This window comes from Vombatus ursinus, unplaced genomic scaffold, assembly GCF_900497805.2.
Source record: "Vombatus ursinus unplaced genomic scaffold, bare-nosed wombat genome assembly UNPS02014799.1, whole genome shotgun sequence".
NCBI lineage: Eukaryota > Metazoa > Chordata > Mammalia > Diprotodontia > Vombatidae > Vombatus > Vombatus ursinus.
This window is the reverse complement of record NW_020954577.1, coordinates 23,325,141-23,345,297: the sequence shown is the minus strand read 5'-3', so window position 1 is coordinate 23,345,297 and position 20,157 is coordinate 23,325,141. Positions and strand designations below refer to the sequence as shown.

At 37.3% G+C, this 20,157-nt stretch overlaps 1 protein-coding gene across 4 annotated transcripts in view; it reads right to left on the bottom strand.

The window, feature by feature from the left end:
* ULK4 (unc-51 like kinase 4) overlaps positions 1-20,157 on the bottom strand; it is a 636,813-nt gene that overhangs the window by 476,784 nt on the left and 139,872 nt on the right. For all 4 annotated transcript variants that reach the window (XM_027872479.1, XM_027872481.1, XM_027872482.1 and 1 more), the window contains one exon: positions 15,590-15,772. In XM_027872479.1, the coding sequence (XP_027728280.1) occupies positions 15,590-15,772 (183 nt within the window). The remainder of the gene's footprint in view (positions 1-15,589; positions 15,773-20,157) is intronic.

The following is a 20,157-nucleotide window of genomic DNA, read 5'->3' as shown; positions in this document are numbered from 1 at the left end:
GGTATCTCTGAAACATTTTAAAAAAGAAGGCCTTTAATGTGCTGGGTAGATACTCTGGAGAACTGATGGGAGAATTTGGACAACACAGAATGAAAAGGTGTTAATGGACTGCCATTTGTATTACAAGATGGAATGTGCACATTTGGGAGATTGCACGTGTTACCTGTGAGGGTCAAATAGGCAACCATATGCAAAGTGTTTTGTAAGCCCTACATGAAAGAGATGCGATACAATGCCAATTTTTTTTTGTTTGTTTCTGCATAGGGAGAATAAAAATTATTTCTACTTTTCTGCAAACTTATAGTGTATCCAAAAGGAAGAAGTTAATCGTATCAAGTAATGTGCTGTTTACTCCATAGTCTCAAGAGCTTTCTGCCAGGACACTATAGTACAGAAATCTAGATATTCTTTACTTAATTTGCTTCATGTTTATGTATTAGAAGACTTATAAATAAGGACTGATGCAGCAGACACTCAGCCTGCAATACTCCTATCAACTTCAATGAAGTTCAGATGCCTTTATTTTTCTCTCAAATGTTCATATTTATAGCCTGTTTAAAAGCTCTATAAATAAGGAGTTTAGGGAAAGAGGTGATAATTCCACTGAAATGTGCTATATATTAGGTAAAGCTTTTTGGAAGGTCAGATTTGGCAAGAATATTTATAGTAAAAATGAACTCAACTATCTTTGTGCTTTTTATGGTCTATATTCTGTAAGTATGTTATTTGGTCTAACCTAAAAATAACTTTATTTTAGGGTGCCAAAAAAAGTGGGAGACTCACAGTGTCAAGGAAATTGAGTTAAGAAAAAAAGAGGGGAGGTTTTTTGTGGCTTAAAATTTTTTGCGTGCCTTCTTTTAAAAAAAACTACTGGGAGTGATGGTACATGCCTGTAACCCTGCTATTAGGAAGGGGGAGGCTGCTTGATCTCATGAGGTTCTGAGCCGCAATAGGGCTAAAGCCTTTCAGGCATCTATACTAATTTCAGCACGATTTCTGGCACCAACACAGTGAGCCCCAGGTGGGGGTTTGGGGAGGGACCAGAGGGCCACCTGGCTGCCTAAAGAGGGGAGAGGGAACGAACAGGTCAAAGCTTCTACCTTGACCTGTACTGTGATCATGTGCTTTTCACCTTAGTGAAGACAGGATCCAGTCTCAAAAACAACAACCAAAAAAAAAGAAACAAAAAACTATTATGTATGCCTCAGAGTCATGAAGGAAACCAGATTCCCTCTTAATAAAAAACCAGGCTCTTGTTATTAGCGGTAAGGTCTCCTCCTTGGTTCACACTATAGTCCATGGGAGAAAATAGACAGTGGGAAATAAAATATCATATTCTTCAGAGCAGGGACTATTTTGTTTTTGTTTTTATTTCCCATATATTCCACATGGCCAAGTTTAATATTTATTTGCTAAAATAAACTGAATTAACCGATAGTAGTAGTAGTGGTGGTAGTAGTAGTTGTAGTAGTAGTAAATAATAACAGTTTACATTTATATAGCATTTTAAAGTTTATATAGTATTTTACTTGTATTGTCTCATTTGATCTTCTAAATAACCCAGTGAAGTAGGAGCTATTATTATTATTCCCAATTTGTCATGAGAAAAGTAAAAATGAGATTGGTTCAATGACTTGCCCAGGGTCATACAGTTAAGTAAGTGCTGAGATGGGATCTGAACTCATGTCTTCCTGATCCAAGTTCAGCATTCTATGTGCCGTGCTACCTAGCCTGGACTTCCATAACGAATGAGTGCAGCTCAACCTGATAGCTAAGAGGAAGGAAAGAAGAAAGGAAGGAAGGAAGGAAGGAAGGAAGGAAGGAAGGAAGGAAGGAAGGAAGGAAGGAAGGAAGGAAGGAAGGAAGGAAGGAAGGAAGGAAGGAAGGAAGGAAGGGAGGGAGGGAGGGGAAGGGAAGGGAGTAGGAAATTGTTTTCACTGGAGATAAGTAAACAAATATTCTTCCTTGTTCATTTCCAAACAACTACAGAATTTATCGTCGGAAGGCAGCAGTCATTTAGTCAAAGTCATACCAGAAAAGGAATCCCTATGACAAGATACTAGACAAACAGTCATCTGGCCTCTGCTTGAAGATCCCTAATGAGGAAGAACCACCATCTCCAGAGACAGGTATTCTGAAGGACAACTCTAATTGCTGGAAGTTCTTCTCAACATTTAACCTACGTTTCAGCCTCTTTGCACATCCCACAAATTACTGCTGAGTGTGACCTCTGAGGACAAACAGAATAACCTAATTCCTCTTCTAAAGTTTTTCCTCAACCCTCTTTTCTCTCACTTAAACATCTCCAGTTCACTCAACAAATCTCATGGAATGAATGCAAGGCCCTTCACCATTCTGGTTGGCCACTTCTAGAACATTCTCCAGCTTATCAATGTCCAGCCCAAATCATGGTACCAAAAATTGAAAACAAGATTAGAGCTCTAGACATCTTCCCTTTTAAGGTCATGCTATTCAACTTTTCTAAAAAAGGCAAGGCAAATTAATTTCAGAAAAATAATTTAAGTCCTTTGAATTACACAACTCATAAAATTTTAAAGACAGAAGAGATCTGAGCCCTGCTGATCACCTAGTTTAACTCTCTGATCTTAACAATGAGGTAAAGAGAGTATCCCAAGACTGTACTGCAGGGTACACTGGCAGAGCTAAGACTCAAATCCAGGTTTTCTGATACCTGGACCAGTATCCTTTCCAGTGAAGTAATTAAAAATTAAGCAATGAATGCAGGCATATATATCATCAGGAATGTGTGCTGCTATCCAACTAACCTATAAACATTCTTATTTTTCTAAAATTGTTCTTTTATTTTTCAATTCAATTTTACTTTTTTTAAATTAACAAAAATCTATTATCTCACCACTTCCTCATGTCCCCATCCTCCTAAAAAAGAAAAAATGAAATTATTTTGACAGATATACATAGACAAGCACAACAAATTCTCATATCGGTCTTGTCAAAAATTATGTGTCTCTATCTACATATTAGCTTATCCCCTTCTTCTGTCAGAAGGTGGGTAACATTCTTCATCATCAGTGCTCTGGAATCAAGATGAATCATTTTACTGATCAGAGTTCTGAAGGCTTTCAAAGTTCTTTGCATTTTCAATGTTGATGCTATAGTATAAATTGTCCTCCAGGCTCTGCTCACTTAATTCTGCAATTTGTCTTCCTCTCAGAAACCATGTCCTTCTTTCTTCAATTCGTATAGCACTACAATTCCATTACATTTATATACCATAATTTCTTCATATGTTCTCCAAATGATGGTCAGCGCTCAGTTTTCAGTTCTTCACCAACAATAAAAAAAAAACCCAGCTACTACAGATTATTTTATAAATGTGGGTCTTTTCCTTTTTCCTCTGATCTTATTGGGGCATCTAGGCCTACTAGTGATACCACTGAGTCAAAGGGTATATACAATTAATAACTTGTGGGGAACTGCTTTCCAGAATGGCTAGGCCAATTCATAGCTATATGAATGTGTACTAAGGTACCCATTTTCCCACAGCCCATCCAACATTCATCATTTTCCTTTTTTGTCAATTCTGTCAATTCAATGGGTGTAAGGTAGAACCTCAAAGCTGTTTCAATTTTCATTTCTTTAATTATTAGTGACCTGGAGCATCTTTTCATATGTCTATTGATAGTTTGAATTTCCTCCTCTGAAAACTTCTTGTTCCTATCCTTTGAACATTTTTCAATAGGGGAATCGCTCTCATCATTAAAAATTTGAATCAGTTCCCTAAATATCTTAGAAATTAGACCTTTAGACTCACATGTACAAAAATATTTATAGCAGCTCTTTTTGTGGTGGCAAAGAATTGGAAATTGAGAAGATGCCCATCAATTGGGGAATGGCTGAATAAGTTGTGGTATATGAAAGTAATGGAATACTATTATGCTATAAGAAATGTTGAGCAGATTTCAGAAAAACCTGGAAAGACTTATATGAACCAATGCTGAGTGAAATGAGCAGAACCAGGAGAACACTGTACACGGTAATAGCAACACTGTGTGATGATCAATTATGACAGACTTGGGCTCTTCTCAGCAATACAATGATCCAAGACAATTCCCAAAGACTCATGATGGAAAATGCTATCCACATACACAAAAAGAACTATGGAGTCTGAATGCAGATTGAAGCATACTATTTTCACTTTTCTTTTGATTTTTTTTCTTTATTGTGTTTTTTTTTCCCTTTAGTTCTGATTCTTTTTTCACAACATGACTAATGTAGAAATATGATGTACCCATATAACCCATATTGCTATCTTGGAGAGGGCAGAGGGGAGGGAGAAAGAGAGAAAAATTTGGAACTCAAAATCTTATAAAAGTGAATCTTGAAAACTATTTTTACATGTAATTGGGGAAAAAATACTATTAAGTAGGGGAAAAAGAAATTAGACCTTTATCAGAGAAACTTGACGCAAAGATTTTTCCCCTTCCAATTTTTGATGCATTTGTTGTTTGTGCAAAACCTTTATAATAGCATATTATCAAAATTGTCTGTTTTATTTTCTGTGATCCTCTCTAGCCTTTATTTGGTCAAGAACTCACCCTATTTATAGATCTAAAAGGTAATTGCTTACTTGCTCCTCTAATTTGTTTATGCTGTCAACCTTGATGTTTAAGTCATGTCCATTTGGAGCTTAGCTTGGTATATGGTAGGTGATGTTCAACTAAGCCCAGTTCCTGCCAGAATGCTTTCTAGTTTTCACATCAGTTTTTGTCAAACAATGAGTTATTAGGGGTCCCAGGGTTCATCAAACAATAGGCTCAGACATCTCCTCATTTCCCTCTTGTTTACAACTGTTTTGAACTTCACCGACCTCTCCACAATGTCCTCAGTAAATTCATCATTAGGAAAATTCAGCCTGCAAGACCTGATTTGACTTGTTATTCACACCCCATCAGTATTCTCTAGCCATATGACTGGAAGGGTGAGCAATGACTCCTCCATTGCAGAAGAGGGGACAGAACAGACATTTCCTCAGACATCAGCCTCATTTCCTACCCAGGTGTACTCATTTTGAACCTCTTTAAATTCTCCATCATGCTCCCCAAACTCCTGCTTTTCAGCTTTTTTGTGTGTGTTATCTTCCCTGTTAGACTGTAAGCTCCTTGAGGGCAGAGACCATCTTTTTTTTTTTTAATTTTATTTTTTTTTATCCCTAGCCTGTAGTAAAGTGCCTGGTATACAGGAAGTGCTTAATGAATGTTTATTGACTGACTGACTAGGGCTATGAGTGCTCCTTTGCTTCTGTATGTTGTATAGCCAATCTTTTCCACTGATTGACCTCTCTATTTCTTAAGAAATATCAAATTGTTTTGAGGATTACTTCTTTGTAGCATGGCTTGAGATCTGATATTTCTCCCTCTTTTCTCACTTTTATTCATTATCTCACTTGAAATTTTTATGGTTCTACTCCTACATATGAATTTTGTTATATTTTCTAACTCTAAATTGGCATGGCTCTAAATAAGTAAATCAATTTGAATAGTATTGTCATTCTTATTATATTGGTTCAGTCTATTCATGAGCAATTAATATTTCTACAATTATTTAGGTCTGCCTTTATTTGCATAAAGAGTGTTTTATAGTTGTATTTATATAATCCCTGTGTATATCTTAGCAGGTAGACTCCCTATGTTTTTATGAATTCCATAGCTGTTTTAGAAATTGTTCTTTTAAAACAATTTGTGTACTGATTTTTGGTAAGTACATCTATAGGAATCACTAAAACAAGGCATGATACTAAAACAAGTAAATGAAAGTTATGTGGAACTGATGCTTAATATTCTATATTTCTAAATATCTTCTGAGAGATTAAATGATTATCCTCTGAAGTGGTTATCTACTTGTTTTTTTTTGTGGGGAAGCAAAATGAAAGATAGAGTGAGGAAAACATACTCATCTTCATCCATCAGCTAACACCAGGCCTAAAGCTTTGCTAAGAAAACTCTAATCCCTGCTTATGCCACTTAGACCCTGAGGTAACTTTTTGATTAGTGGATTTAAATAACATTAAATCATGTTCTTTTTGCCAAAATATTTCCTTTTCTGAGAAAGGAAACATAATATAACACACATTCTCAAATTACCAACTCTATGACCTTTCTCTAATACTTCATTCTACTACAAGCTCTCCAAGGTAGCCCTCACTGGGTTTTTTCTTCCCCAACATCTGTTTGGACACTATCAAGTCTAAAGTAACTTTATCCTAAATATTTGCATATGTGCAATTATATTCATCAAATTATTAAAGTTTAAAAAAACAAGCATTTAAAAATCATGTCCATAAATGCACCCAATTCCCTATAGTTTTAATAAAGGTTAACATTTCTAGATTATGCTCAACTAACAAAGTAATAAAGGGGCAAAAGTCATTACGCTCTGCTTACAGGCATTAAGAGAAGCTACAACACTCAGTCATCCTTTTATTGTTTTCTGTCACAATGATTGTAAATCAATGTAAACCCTAATAGTAGTTGCATTTGCTGATTTCCTCATTGTGCTCTGAAATTGTTTTGTGGAAAACTGAAACGTATTTAAAAGATAATTCACAAAGAAAACCCAAATCCAATTTGTTAACAATTTATGTTAAATCCATTACGATTGTTTCATTCCTTAACTTTAGACTTTAACTAAAATGATACACAGTGGTGTTAAACGTAGCAATAAGAGTTATTCTCTTTAGAGGTAATAAAATCTTCATTTGACGGGCCTAAACAAAAACTTTTAAGCCACAACATGTTTCGTACAAATTAAAGCTACCCATGTACTCACTAGAAGTGCGCACAGACATTAGCTAAGCGCATGGAGATGGCCATAAGAGACTTTCTGCCTCGTACCAGGAGAGAGCTAATAAATCAATCAAGTACTTCCTGTTTGCTATTGCCCGGATGAATCTTATCAAAGTCAAATAGGGTAACCCATCAAAGAACAACTCAGATTGGAAAATTCATTCATAGAAAGTACCAGAAAGTTGCACTGATTCAATTATTTTTATAGGACTTTAAAACAACTAAAAGGTTGAAGGATTTCCTGGTGACCTATCACTTCTATCATGGCAATGTCAAGCAGGAGATCCAAACTTTTATTCCAATTTCCGATTCTGGTTTCAGAAAAATCAGGATGTGCCTGTGATGGCCAATGACAGGTAGTGTGGATGAATGAACCTTCTATTACCACTTTCTAGAAATTTCAATATTGCTAACTTTAGAACTTCTCAAATAGATTCAAGAGGTGTCCACTTCAGGAATCACTCTGACTTACGAGGAACTAAAAATGATTTATGAGACTAAAAGCAAGGAAATATGTGCAAATCTGTTTGACACAGTCCTGCAAGGGCAGAAGACAAGAGTTTAATGTATATGATCCTGAGGATATATCAATGTGAATGAGAAAAAATTATCTAAATTGAAGAGCCCACCAACAAGAATTATGTCATCGGATGACTAAAATATATGCCAGATTGATATCTGAGACAAAATGTCTAACTAAAACTGAACACTGGGTAAAACATCCAAATGCAGAACCCTTCAAAAGCTCATCTCCAATACTGAACCTATAATTGCTATGTAAATTATATTTACGTATGCAAAGTAAATAAGAGTGAACCGGTGTGTGCACTTCTCCGAATGCCAATGAGGGATTAAGGTTTTGTAATTTACTTTGCAAATGAGGATCATTACTAAACATATAATCCAATAGGCCTGTGTTTTGTGTTAAAAGTGGACACTACATAAACATCCAACAGGACAAGAAAAGCATCTTCACGGAATAAAGCAAGCAGCAGCACATTCTAAGCTCCAATTTTGGGTCTCAAACTAATTTCTTCCGTCTTAAATTGAATCTATATTGATTAGATTCTGAGGGAAGAAAATGATAAGAATAGCTACTTTGACATATACACTCCAATTAGCTGATGGACAATGGCAGCAGCAAAGGAAAGAGTAACTATGTCTCATTTTCTACCAATAAGGTCTTTCTATATTGAGAGCACAATCCCCCAGGGTTGCACACTTAACACATCTGCAGTACGGTACGCACCTGTGAGTCTGAACTCTCCACCTACAGAGGTTAGACGCTATCAGCAAAAACAGTACAAGGACCATATAAGCAAAACAAATTTTAGCTGGGGTCCACGAACATTTTTAAAAATATTTTTATAAATGTATTCTAATATAATTAGTTTCTTGTGTAATCCTATGTGTTTTATTTACTGCATTTAAAAATATTATTCTAAAATGGAATTCATAGGCTTCCCCAGACAGATACTGTCAAAAGGGCTCTAGGACACGGAAAAGGTTAAAAATCTCTGCTTTAGAGAATGCCAATACAGACCCTCAGTGCACTTGAATCTGCAATCCTCTACGTGTTCAGTTTTGATTTGAACTCTTCATTATGTTTTGCCAATTTTTCAGTGTACCTAATCTATACCCATACTCAGATGATAATGCAGAAGACTCTCACATTTCTAGTCCTGGTTGAAGTATTCAATACTCCACAGGGTTCAATGCTCCAAAGTGTTTATGTCGGACAGTTGGTTCTAAGACTGAAAGATGTTCTGAATTGAATTCTTACTGGCATTATAAGGGGCATTTTTATCGCTTCTTCGCATTATTAGTTCCTATCATCTAATGTAAAGAGGACGGCTACAACATATTACAGACACTACTAATTTACATATATCCAAAAGAGAATCAATTTCCAACACAACTAGTTTTACAACAAAAAGGAGGATTTCAATCTCAGAAAGGGACCAATTTATAAAAATATCCCTCCAGTCGATATGTTTTAAAAGAAAAATATTAAATAAATATAAACTAACGAGGCAAAGAACTCCAAATTGATCCCTGCAAATCTCAAGAGGTTGAATTGATCTGCTTCTGACTTGCTGGCACAGCTAAAATTCAATGAGCTCAGTCTGGCCATCAACTGATAATGGCCCCAAGGAAAAACAATGAGAAATGCATGAGGACAACTACTTTGACATAGTTCCTGTAGACATTTAAAAGGGAAAATAACGAATGTCCTGATTGAATATAAAAATGTACTTGGGGTACACTTTCCTTAAAGAACATTGGTCCAATTCATAAGTAAAATGTCTCATGCAAAACATACCCTTTTATTAATTCAGACTTCATAAAAAAATCAGAACATAAAACTACAGAATCTGATTTTGTTTATATAATTTAATTTCCTTCTTGCAGGTACATGATAAGCAAATGTGTATTTTGTCTATTTGATGATTTCATATACTGTTTCATACCAGTGTTTAAATTCTACCATATTTCACCTATGCCACTGACTTGCATTTGCACATGAAATGAGTGCTATTAAACATTTTTGATAAGAACTTTTTGATTGCTCAGAACATATCCAAAAAAAGACTTCCAGGCATTACCTAAACTGGCCCTGTCTAGGGTTATGGTTCAGAAACTCAAGCCAATGATCACAGAGAAGAAATATGGAATGAAGCTCATTGTGCATCTCTACATTAGATTTTCAGTTGTTGAAGGTAATAGATTTTTCCAAAATACCAGCTCAAAAAGAGTCTCCATGGCCTAGCAGGTCAAGATAATGATGTTGGTGGACTGGTGTTATTAAAAGTTTTGGATAATTTACTATTCCTGCAAATAATAATCCACAAGAGCCATTGGCATCAACAACTTTTATCAAGGATTGTACAAAACTAATGGACCTCTGCCCTCAGAACACTTTTTTCTACCTGTAAAGTAAATTATGTTAAACCACAAAGGCCAAAGTTCTTGTTGAGAATTGGTATATAATTATTTGAATTTCTTAGAACAGCATCTTCTAAATCCTATGCGGGGGCGAGGGAGGGAGACTGGGGTACTTTCACCAAAAAAAAAAAAATGAAAAAAAGCTATTTTCTAAATCTTTTTACTTTTTTTTTTTTCCTAAATCTTATTACTCAATAACAGGTTTGTCCAATTAACTTCAAACTTTCTCCTTCAAAATCCTCTTTTGCCTCAGGCCAAGCATAAGAAGCTTTAACTTGAAGGGAGTTCCCATGGATGAAACATTTTGTGAACATTAGGAAAAGGTCAAAAAAGGCCTCATAAAAGGAATCTTCTTCCAGGCTTTATTCCAAAAAACATTACAACTTAGAGCAAGGGAATACTGACCCAGATGAACAACATGGTGACCTGATTCACACTCAGAATACGTGTAACCCATCAATTAGCCAGATCATTTTCACTTCCTTACTCTCTCAACTATAAAATAGTATATTATCATTGTCAAAATATTTCCTTTTCAAAAATTTATGTGACAGTGTTCAACTTCAGCTGTTCCTATACTCTCTTCCAATTCTGTTGGTGATACCTAAGAAATATTATTTCTCTAACTCCAATACTTGATGATTCTTCTAGTTCTCTCCTTGGTATTATAGATTTGCTATATGTCAATTCCATTAGCTTAAAAAAATCCCATTGATCAATGTGAGATTATTGGCAATTGCTTTTTCTTTCACTCACTGTTCTGAATGACATGTGCTAGATTACCTGACCCCACCTCGAACCCAAAAATAAGCTCTATAGGACCAGACTGATTTTGATGCTATGACTGTCCTCATCAGATAGTCAATGTTTGCATACATCAGGGTACTAGGAACCAAACCAGAATCCTTACCGGAAATGAGCACCTTCCCACAACAAAGCAAGAACAGAAGACGCATTGCCAGTTCTGCACCTCGAAGTCTCCCACTTTCTCAGTGGCCTCCAGGATGGACTCATTGCTTTCATAAGCAAATGCACAACTCATGCCAACCCATGACTCTCTCATTAGGCTCTATCGCTTTCCACACCTAAGTCAGCTTCACATCTATCAGTAAATGATTTGTCTACTTCCACAGAGAATAAAGCCACACAGTTTTATTCACCTGCCACCCCAATCATTGCCAGCAGCTCTGAAAGCTGTGGAGAGAATCTTGCAAAATGAGACCTCTCTCTACCTACAAGTCCTTCAGTAGGTGCTCCTGACTAAGGATGCAACGGTGAAATTTCTCCAGAGATCAACATTTTTAAGTGAGCTAAAGAAAGTACATAAGAGAAATGAACCCAAAAAGGGAAAAAAGATAATTCCTTTCACAGATATAATGTTTTTCTCTTTAACAGAACTATGGATGTGGGACATACAAATGTGCCCACAAAGGCATTTTCCATCAAAACTTTTGATTTCATCATGGGGGAGGACACTGAAAATTTTCCCAGAAATCAACTTCTAGTTCAGCATTTTAAAAATGAGGTAAGGATATGATAAGAGAGATGATAATATGATCACTGCAAAAGAAAAGATCCCTCTTCATGTTATCATGTTGCTCTCATTTACACAACTCTGTGTGTTTGTATATGTGTCTAATTTCCACCAGAACCTTTAGTTTCAATGATCAAAGCTGCATTCTGGTCTAAGTCTTAGATCAAGCCTCGGCTTTAGGAGTAATCATCTCTAAAAATAACTTATTATGGTCCTCTGACCCTAAAAAGAAAGTAAGACAAAGAAAGAAAAATATAAATTTGCTAGTGATTTCAAAGGACTTTTCTCTCTGCCTATAAAGATATTGTATATTACAGCAGAAGAGTTAAAAGAACTTAGATTTGTACAGGAAGTAATGACAGGGTTGTGACCATGCATTTAATACAACTTTAAGGAATGGTACTTTGGGCACACATGCTTTTCAATAGATCTATTTCAATGTGAAAATACTGATAAAACCAGGGTATTATATGCTAACTGTAAAAAAAAATTTTTTCTTCACTTAAAAGTAACAGGTATTTCAAAATAAATTCTCTTATGATGAGTATCTACACAAGGTAATAATATAGTTTAAGCAAACTTAAATTGTACTAAGTCTTTTGGAACACTCCATATTATCATAATCCAATATATATTTGCTAAAGACCTTTCCCAGAAGGTTGATGATAATGCTGCTGAATATAATAATAATAGCTGCCTTTATATATCATTGTAAGGTATGTAATGAGCTTTACATATTTTACCTAATTTGATACTCAAACCTGATATTTTTAGTGCCTGATTTTTTTTTGTTCCCATTTTATAGATGGGAAAATAAAGGCTCACAGAAGTCAATGATTTGCTCAAGGTCACACAGGTAATAAATAGTAAGTCTAGCTGCTCTGGTTTAAATAGCAGACCATAAAATATACTGTTTTAAATGAAAACATTTGCTATGTTAGCATATCTGAAAAATATCTGGTTATCTTTCAAAACCCAACTTAAGTGCTACCTTCTACATGAAGCGTCTTCCTAATCACTCCAGCTGCCAGTGCCCTGCCCATGAAAAGTATCTAATATTTATTGTGTTTACACTTATATAAAGAACAGGGACTAAACTTATGATTTCAATAATACAGGGAACTTCTAGGAGAAGAAACTCTCTAGCAATGCCGCTTGTCACCTTCTTTACATGTTACCCTCTTAAAGAGTCGCCTTGGGGTATATATGTATGTGCATGTAAGGCATTGTGGAATCATGATTTGAGAGTTGGCAGGCAAAGTATCCGGGCAGATAGCAAGACCTCAAGGACCTTGCAGATCAATGGTGGAGCAGACTGTCCCTACCAAAGACAGCATGTTGGAAAGAGAGTAGTGGGCCCAAGGGTAAGAGTAGAGAGGGGCTCTGGGTTACCTCAGGTAGAAGTGGAGATGGTTAGGTGAACATGTGGGACCCAGTGGGAATGAAAAAATGGGGATGGGGTTGGGAAAGTGGAAGATTTACAGCTCCCCATGAGGACAGCTCCTGGTGCTAGTCCATCACTAGGTTACTTGTTGGCTTTCAGATGCCACTACTCCATGATAATTCAAGTTTTTAAAAAGTTTTTTTTTTAATATTTCTTCTTGCCTAATGAATTCATTAGCCTCTATTTGATCCATTCTAATTTTCAAGAAGTTTATTGCTTGGGCAAGGCTCTGAACTTCCTGTACAAAGTTGTCAATTCCTTTTACAATTCTTTTTTTCCATCATTCACTTTTCTTTTCCAATATTTTCCTCTAGCAGTACTTCATTTACAAAAACATTTTAAGCTTCTATTTTTCAACTCTTGCTTCACTGCTTCCAGTAATTCTACTTTAACTTCTGCACAAGCTGGTTTTTGGGTCTTTTTTTTTTTTTGAGGTTTTGCTTGTAAAAATTCTGGAATCATTCTCTTCCTCTGGATTTGTGTCTTCAATGTCTCTGTTCCCATAAGAGCTTTATTTATGGTGGGATTCTGTTTTTGTTCATTCAGTCTCCTCGTCTACATGCTGACCTCACCCTTGTTGTTACGGCTGTGTTCTGCTGCACTTCTGGAGAAAAGGTGTAGGCTGATCCTGTGGTTGTTTTTGAGGGGTGCTGAGTGTTGTTATGGGCAGCTACATGGCACAATGGATAGAGTGCTAGGCCTGGAGTCAGGAAGACTTCCTGAGTGTAAATCTGCCCTTAGACACTTACTAGCTGTGTAACATTGGGCAAGTCACTAAACCCTGTTTGCCTCAGTTTCCCATCTGCAGAATGAGCTGGAGAAGGAAATGGCAAACTACTCCAACGTCTTTGCCAAGAAAACGCCAAATGAGGTCACAAAGAGTTGGAAACAACTGAACAACAACGATGATGGAACGTTGTTATTCTAGAGGACAGTTTGGTTTCCCTTTCCAAAGATAGCTGAGCACAAAAGAAGTGTTACTTTTTCGAGTGTTGTAAGAATGATAATAAGGGACTTGGAAGAATTCTGGTAACAAAAATACATGCAGATGATTGAGGAAATAATTGCTGCCTATTTATTTATGATAATGGAACACATCAGGTCAGGAATGTAATGATAAGGTATATGACTATATTTGAACTTAGAAACAAAAATTACTCAACAGTTTAATTCAAATGTAGAATATCAGAAAAGGTTAGATTTTAAATGCTATTGTTGTATTTGTATCTATATAACAGAATCAGAGAAAGTTAGATTCACTTACTCTTACCCCCACCTTTTGAAACACCATGGCCCTGAGACAATAAATGACAGGCTCAGCATTTCATGGCCAGCTAGCTCAAGGCAGAAGAAGGAACCCAAGTTTCCTCCCTTTCTCTTTGGTGCTCATCCACTCCCACAAACTACCAGGTCCATGCTGGAGCAGTCAGAAATGTCACGGCAAGTGGGGTGTGAAAGGCAGCAGAGTGGTGGGTAAAGAATGCTGGACCAGGTTCACATCCTACCTGTGACCACTCTGAGCAAGTCACTTACTACTTCTGAGCCTCAGTTTCCCCATCTGTAAGATGGGGCTAATAATACCTCCTTTGCAGGGTTGTTGCAAAGACCAAATGGGCTCCAGTACAGGAAGTACCTTACAAAGGTCCAGGTGCCATTTAAATGGTCATTGTTGCTATTGGTGTTGGGGTTGGGGTTCGTCCTTTGTTCTCAACGACATTAGGAAGGTGACGGGTTTGTGCGAGGCATAGCTGTGCAAAGTCACCAGCCCCATTCTCTCCTCCAGAGCCATCAGAGTCCAGTGGCACAACACAGGTCATGAGAACTGGCGATGGCCTAGGATGCAGTAGGAGGCCTTGGCCTTTTCAAGCTAAGGTATTTCCCAGGGTATTATGAGACTATCAGAGCGGGCTGGGGCAGCACCAAGGCTTTCCAAGGAGAGGTGAGAAAGGGGCATTAAAAACCTATCTGAGGGGCAGCTGGATGGCACAGTGAATAGAGCACCAGCCCTGCAGTCAGGAAGACACTTACTAGCTGTGTGACCCTGGGCAAGTCACTTAACCTCAATTGCCTCAAAAAAAAAAAAACCTCAAACAAACAAACAACAACAACAACAACAACTATGTGAGTGGCCAGGGACTATTGGTCATAGGGGAGATGGATGCCAGAAGGAAAGCAAAGAACAGACAACAGAAGCACTAGAGACAATACTGCTACTGTCTAAACGTTTCCTTCCCAAAATGGGCACATGGAAGAAAAAGAGCATCATTTGATAAATATATTTTAAACTAGGTGATCAGCAGGGCTCAGATCTCTTCTGTCTTTAAAATTTTATGCTTTCTATAATTCAAAGGATTTAAATAATTTTGCTGGAATTAATTTGCCTTGCCTTTTTTTAGAAAAGTGGAATAGCAAGGGAAGATGGCTAGAGCTCTAATATTGTTTTCAATTCTTGGTACCATGGTTTGGGCTGGACACTGATAAGCTGAAGAATATTCTAGAAGAGGCCAACCAGGATGGTGAAGGGCCTTGTGTTCATTCCATAAGATCTGTTGAATGAACTGGGGATGTTTAATTGAGAGAAGAGAAAGCTGAGAAACATGTCAGCCACCCACAGTTATCTTAAAGGTTATCATGAAGGAAAGCAGAATTAGGCTCATTCTGTTTGTCCTCAGAGGTCACACCAGCAATAATTAGTGGGAGTTGCAAACGTGCTAAAATGGAGGGTGAATGCTTCAGAAAATGTTGACCTCTTGTGACCTGGTAAAAGTAAAAGCCAAAAGGAAAGGAAAAAAAAAAAAACCTGAACCCAATTTGCAAGATAGAACAAGTTAAAAATCCAACCTTTTCTTGAATGAGTCTCTGAAGGTGAATCCCACACGACAACATAGCAGTGAACAAGGTCAGCATGTACTGTTGCACTTTGCAGATGGCAGACGCCAAAGAGTTGATGACTGAAGTCAGGCCCACCTTTTCAATCACATTCTGGAAAGCGTTAGGGGAATGGCGCGTGATTCTGCACAGAGCCTGGGCAGACAGAAAAGCAGCTTTATTAGATAATCTATTTGTATTACCATGTTCCCCGAGCGAAATTTATCTTGGGTAAGCAGCAAGTGTTGCCGTATTTTGTTCCTCTTCTCTTCCTTTTATAATAAAAGGAAGATGGAAGAAATTAATGGATTTCATATGGAGCAATAGTGCAACTCTCAAATTAGAAAATATAGACTTTGCATTCCATTTTTTTGATTTATTAACTAAATAGGTTAGAAACCATTTCAACCTTGTATTAAGACAAATAGCTAATTCACAAACCTTCTGTACAGGGAGAAATCTAAACTTTGAGTGAATTATTTATAGTTTTATTAAAGCATTTATTATAATAAACATGTGGAATATTCTTCCTGCAATTTAAGTTGCAATTCCAATTTATAATCAAAAGTTATTTAAATGTAAAAGTGGATATTAGAAATGCTAATATTCTGATTGAGATGAAGCCAACAATAAGATGGGGAAATCAGAGGCTTTTCTAGAGAAACAAGTTTCCAAATGATGATGTGTTGCAGATTGGGGTAACTGTCATAGACAGTCTTCCCCCAAAAAAGTGCACGTCAGCTACCTGCAACGAGGCAGGTAGATGGAATTTGAGAGCAGGGGGCAGCTGCTGAAGGAAATTTCTCCAAATAAAGAGTATACAACCTAGAAAGGGAGATTTACTAAGGGAAGGGCTGTAAAGAATTCAGAGAATAGACCTGCCAGAATGCAGTTCAGGTGGAACAATTTTGCATGAAATCTGCCAACCCACTGCCACCCGCAAAACAGGCAAGCCAACCTAGGTGAAGCCATCAAGGCACCGGAGGGAAGCATGTGGCAGGTCAATCGGACCACTATGACCACTTTAACCGTCACCTACCCTCTGACCTGGATGGAGACAGCCCAGAACCCTGAGCCCAAGAGCCCAACATCTGCCCCATCTATCCAGCATCAACAGCCAGCATCTAGGGAATCAACCTTGGTGAAGGTGCCAAGCTGCCAGCTGCCTCTCCAGTTGCCATGGCCCCCACCTCTTCTGCAGCTACAGCTAACTAAAGACTCAGAGAAGAGAGTTCTAGCCACCAAAGACCCTGGCACTGTCAAATGACTTGGCATTAGAAATGAATAATGGTTCTAACAGTGGAAATTACATAAAAGAAGAGGCATTACCATCTGTTTTGCCACCCACTGCACCCTAACGACCATGGCACCTTTCTATCTGATTTGCAGATAAAACCTCCTCTGTGTGTTTTTGTCTCCCCCATCAGAATACGAGCTCCTAGAGAACTGACTGTCTTGCTTTTCTATATAGAGGTACGTCTCATTTTATTGCATTTCACTTTATCGCACTTTGCAGATATTGCTTTTTTTTAAAACAAATTGAAGGTTTTTGGTAACCCTGGTGTGCTGAGCAAATCTATCAGTGCCATTTTTTTCCAACAGTGTGTGCTCACATAGTGTCTCTGTGTCACATTTTGGTAATTCTTGCAATACATCATTTTTTTTCATTATTATCTATTTTACAGTAATCTGTGAGCAGTGATCTTTGATGTTGCTGTTGTAATTGTTTAAGGGCATTGCAAAATGCACCCATAAAAGATGGTGAACTTAATCAATAAATCAATAAATAATGCAATCTGACTGCTCTACCAGCCACACCCCATCTCTCTCCCTCTCCTCTGGCCTCCCTATTCCCTGAGACACAATATTGAAATTAGGCCAATTAATAACCCTACGATAGCCTCAAAGTGTTCAAGTGAAAGGAGAAGTCAATCCATGCAGCAAACTTCCTTGTTCTCATTTTAAGAAATTGCCATAGCCACTCGAACCTTCTGCCACCATCATCCTGATCAGTGAGCAGCCACCAGCATCAAGGCAGGATTTTCCACCAGTAAAAAGATTATGACTTTCACTGATGGCTCAAATGATGGTTAACAATTTTTAACAATAATGTATTTTTAATTAAGGTATGTACATTCTTTTAAGACATAATACTGAAGATGGAGGAGTAAAAACAGTGCCTTGCTTGAGCTCTCCCCCAAACCCTTCCAAATACCTATAAAAAAATGGCGCTAAACAAAAAAAAAAGACATAATACTATTGCACACTAAACAAAACTTTTATGTGCACTGGGAAACCAAAAACTTTGTGTGACTTGCTTTAACGGGATATTCATTTTATTGTGATGGTCTGGAACCAAACTCACAATGTCTGAGGCTATGCCTGTGTACCCCAAGTGCTTAGCACTGTTCTTTGCATTTAAAAAATGCTTTTTCATTCATTCTTACTTAAAAGGAAGGACTGATAGAAGAACCTATAACAGCCCTGTTCTAAAGCCCAGAGATGCCCAGACAGAATGAAATACCGCTACCCTCAGCGTCTATGGAGAAATAACACGTACACACATATAAATGTGTACAAAATGCATGCAAGGTGACTGCTGGGGGCAAAGTGGGGTGGGGGGAATGGAGAGGACCCAGCGGCCTCCCATAGCGGAATGGACTGGAGATATACTTTGAAGGATGTTAGGGAGGATGTTAAGAAGGGAAGTGACAAGGGAGAGCCTTCCAGCCCTGGAGACATGGAAATAGGAAAGAGAATGTAAGGTGTGAGGTAAAGCCAAAAGGCCAATTTGGCCAGAATGAGAAGTGCGTAAAGGTGAACAACCAAGACAACCTGAATTCGTTGAGTATGTCATCGGTGTACCTAAATACCAGCTCACATAATAAAAATAGTTCATATTGAAAGAAAGCTTTATCCTGACAAACTACTTTCCCCACAGCCCTACGAGGTGAATAGTGTATCATTATGCTCATTTTTCTTTCTGTTTCACTATTCTTTTTTTTTCCTTAATAGTATTTTATTTTTTTCTAATTACATACAAAGATAGATTTCAACATTTATTTTTGCAAAGTTTTGCATTCCAAATGTTTCTTCCTCCCTTCCTCCCCTCTCCCCTCCCCAAGACAGCAAGCAATCTGATACAGGTTATACACGTACAATCCTGTTAAACATATTTCCACATTAGTCATGTTGTGAAAGAAGAATCAGAACAAAAGGGAAAACCACAAGAAAGAAAGAAAAAAAAAGTGAAAATACTCTGCTTCGATCTGCATCCAGCCTCCACAGGTCATGAGCCTTTTGGAGCTGTCCTGGATCTTTGTACTGTTGTTATGCTCATTTCACATATGAGGAACTTGAGGTTCACATGGTTATGATTACACAGTTAGTGTCAGAACCAGGATCCACACTTAGGTCTACTGGTTCTAAGTCAAATTTTGTTCCTACTACCCTATACAGTAGTTCCCCCTGAGTGCTCCCCCACCCCCACCCCGGCCCATCCCGAAATTTCTTCACACTAAGAAAATGCTTTACATTCACAAAAGCTGTATGAGCATTGGTTGTATGAAGCGCCCATTAAAGAAAAAGATACCACAACACAACACAAAACCCAACCCAACACAATACAATACAATACAATGGAAAGGCCCAAGTTCCAAAGTTGCAGTCTTTAGAGAAGAAATGATGATGTTACTTTTGCCATAATTTCATCTCAGAAGGTAGAAAAGGGGCTAAGTTTCACAGAACAGGTTAGAAAGGGGCAGAAATAAGGATTTGAAAATACAAATTAAAATGAGTGTTACTTCTAGTAGAGAAGTTACAACTCTACTATGAAGAGAGAGGAAAAGGGAACTTGCTAAATAAGATCCGATTACAGAAAGCTGTCTTTAATTAGGGCATTTGAAAAGTTTCAAAAACAGAGTTTGTAATGAATCTAAGAAAACTATCCTCTGTGAAACCAAAAGAGAATTGTTTAATTATTTTTTTAACCCAAGGACAAAAAAGAATGAAGGAGCATTTTAAATGGATTCCCTCTGGATCCCATCACAATCAGAATGTTTTCAAATAAATTAAGAGTTCTCCCAACAGTGATTTCAACACAGAGAAACAATCAGTCTCATTAGCATTGTAAAGATTCTTGGAGCAGCTGGCATAGCAAAACTTGACTTTCTATTGATACAAAATCCCTATCCAATTAAAATGGAGGAACTTCTTGGTATAAAGGTTTCTCCAGACTAGTTATGAAGAGTACTCAAAGCCATATTAGGATTGACTAAAATGCCTCCTCTTTAGAATGTTGTTTGAAATCCCAATAGACTTTCCATTTTGAAAAACATATAGAAGATTTAGATTTAATGGAAAATAACCTCTCATAAAAATTTTGCGCCTTGGTTTCAGTATTTATGGAAGGCTTCTAAGCAGTTGAGAGAATGTGGAGTCTTAAAAGCACATTAAGTGTTCTTATTTTCTTAATTTAAAAAAAAAGTATCAATTTTCAAGGCTTGCTCTGAGAGATTTAGTGTAAAGTAATTAAGGTAAAT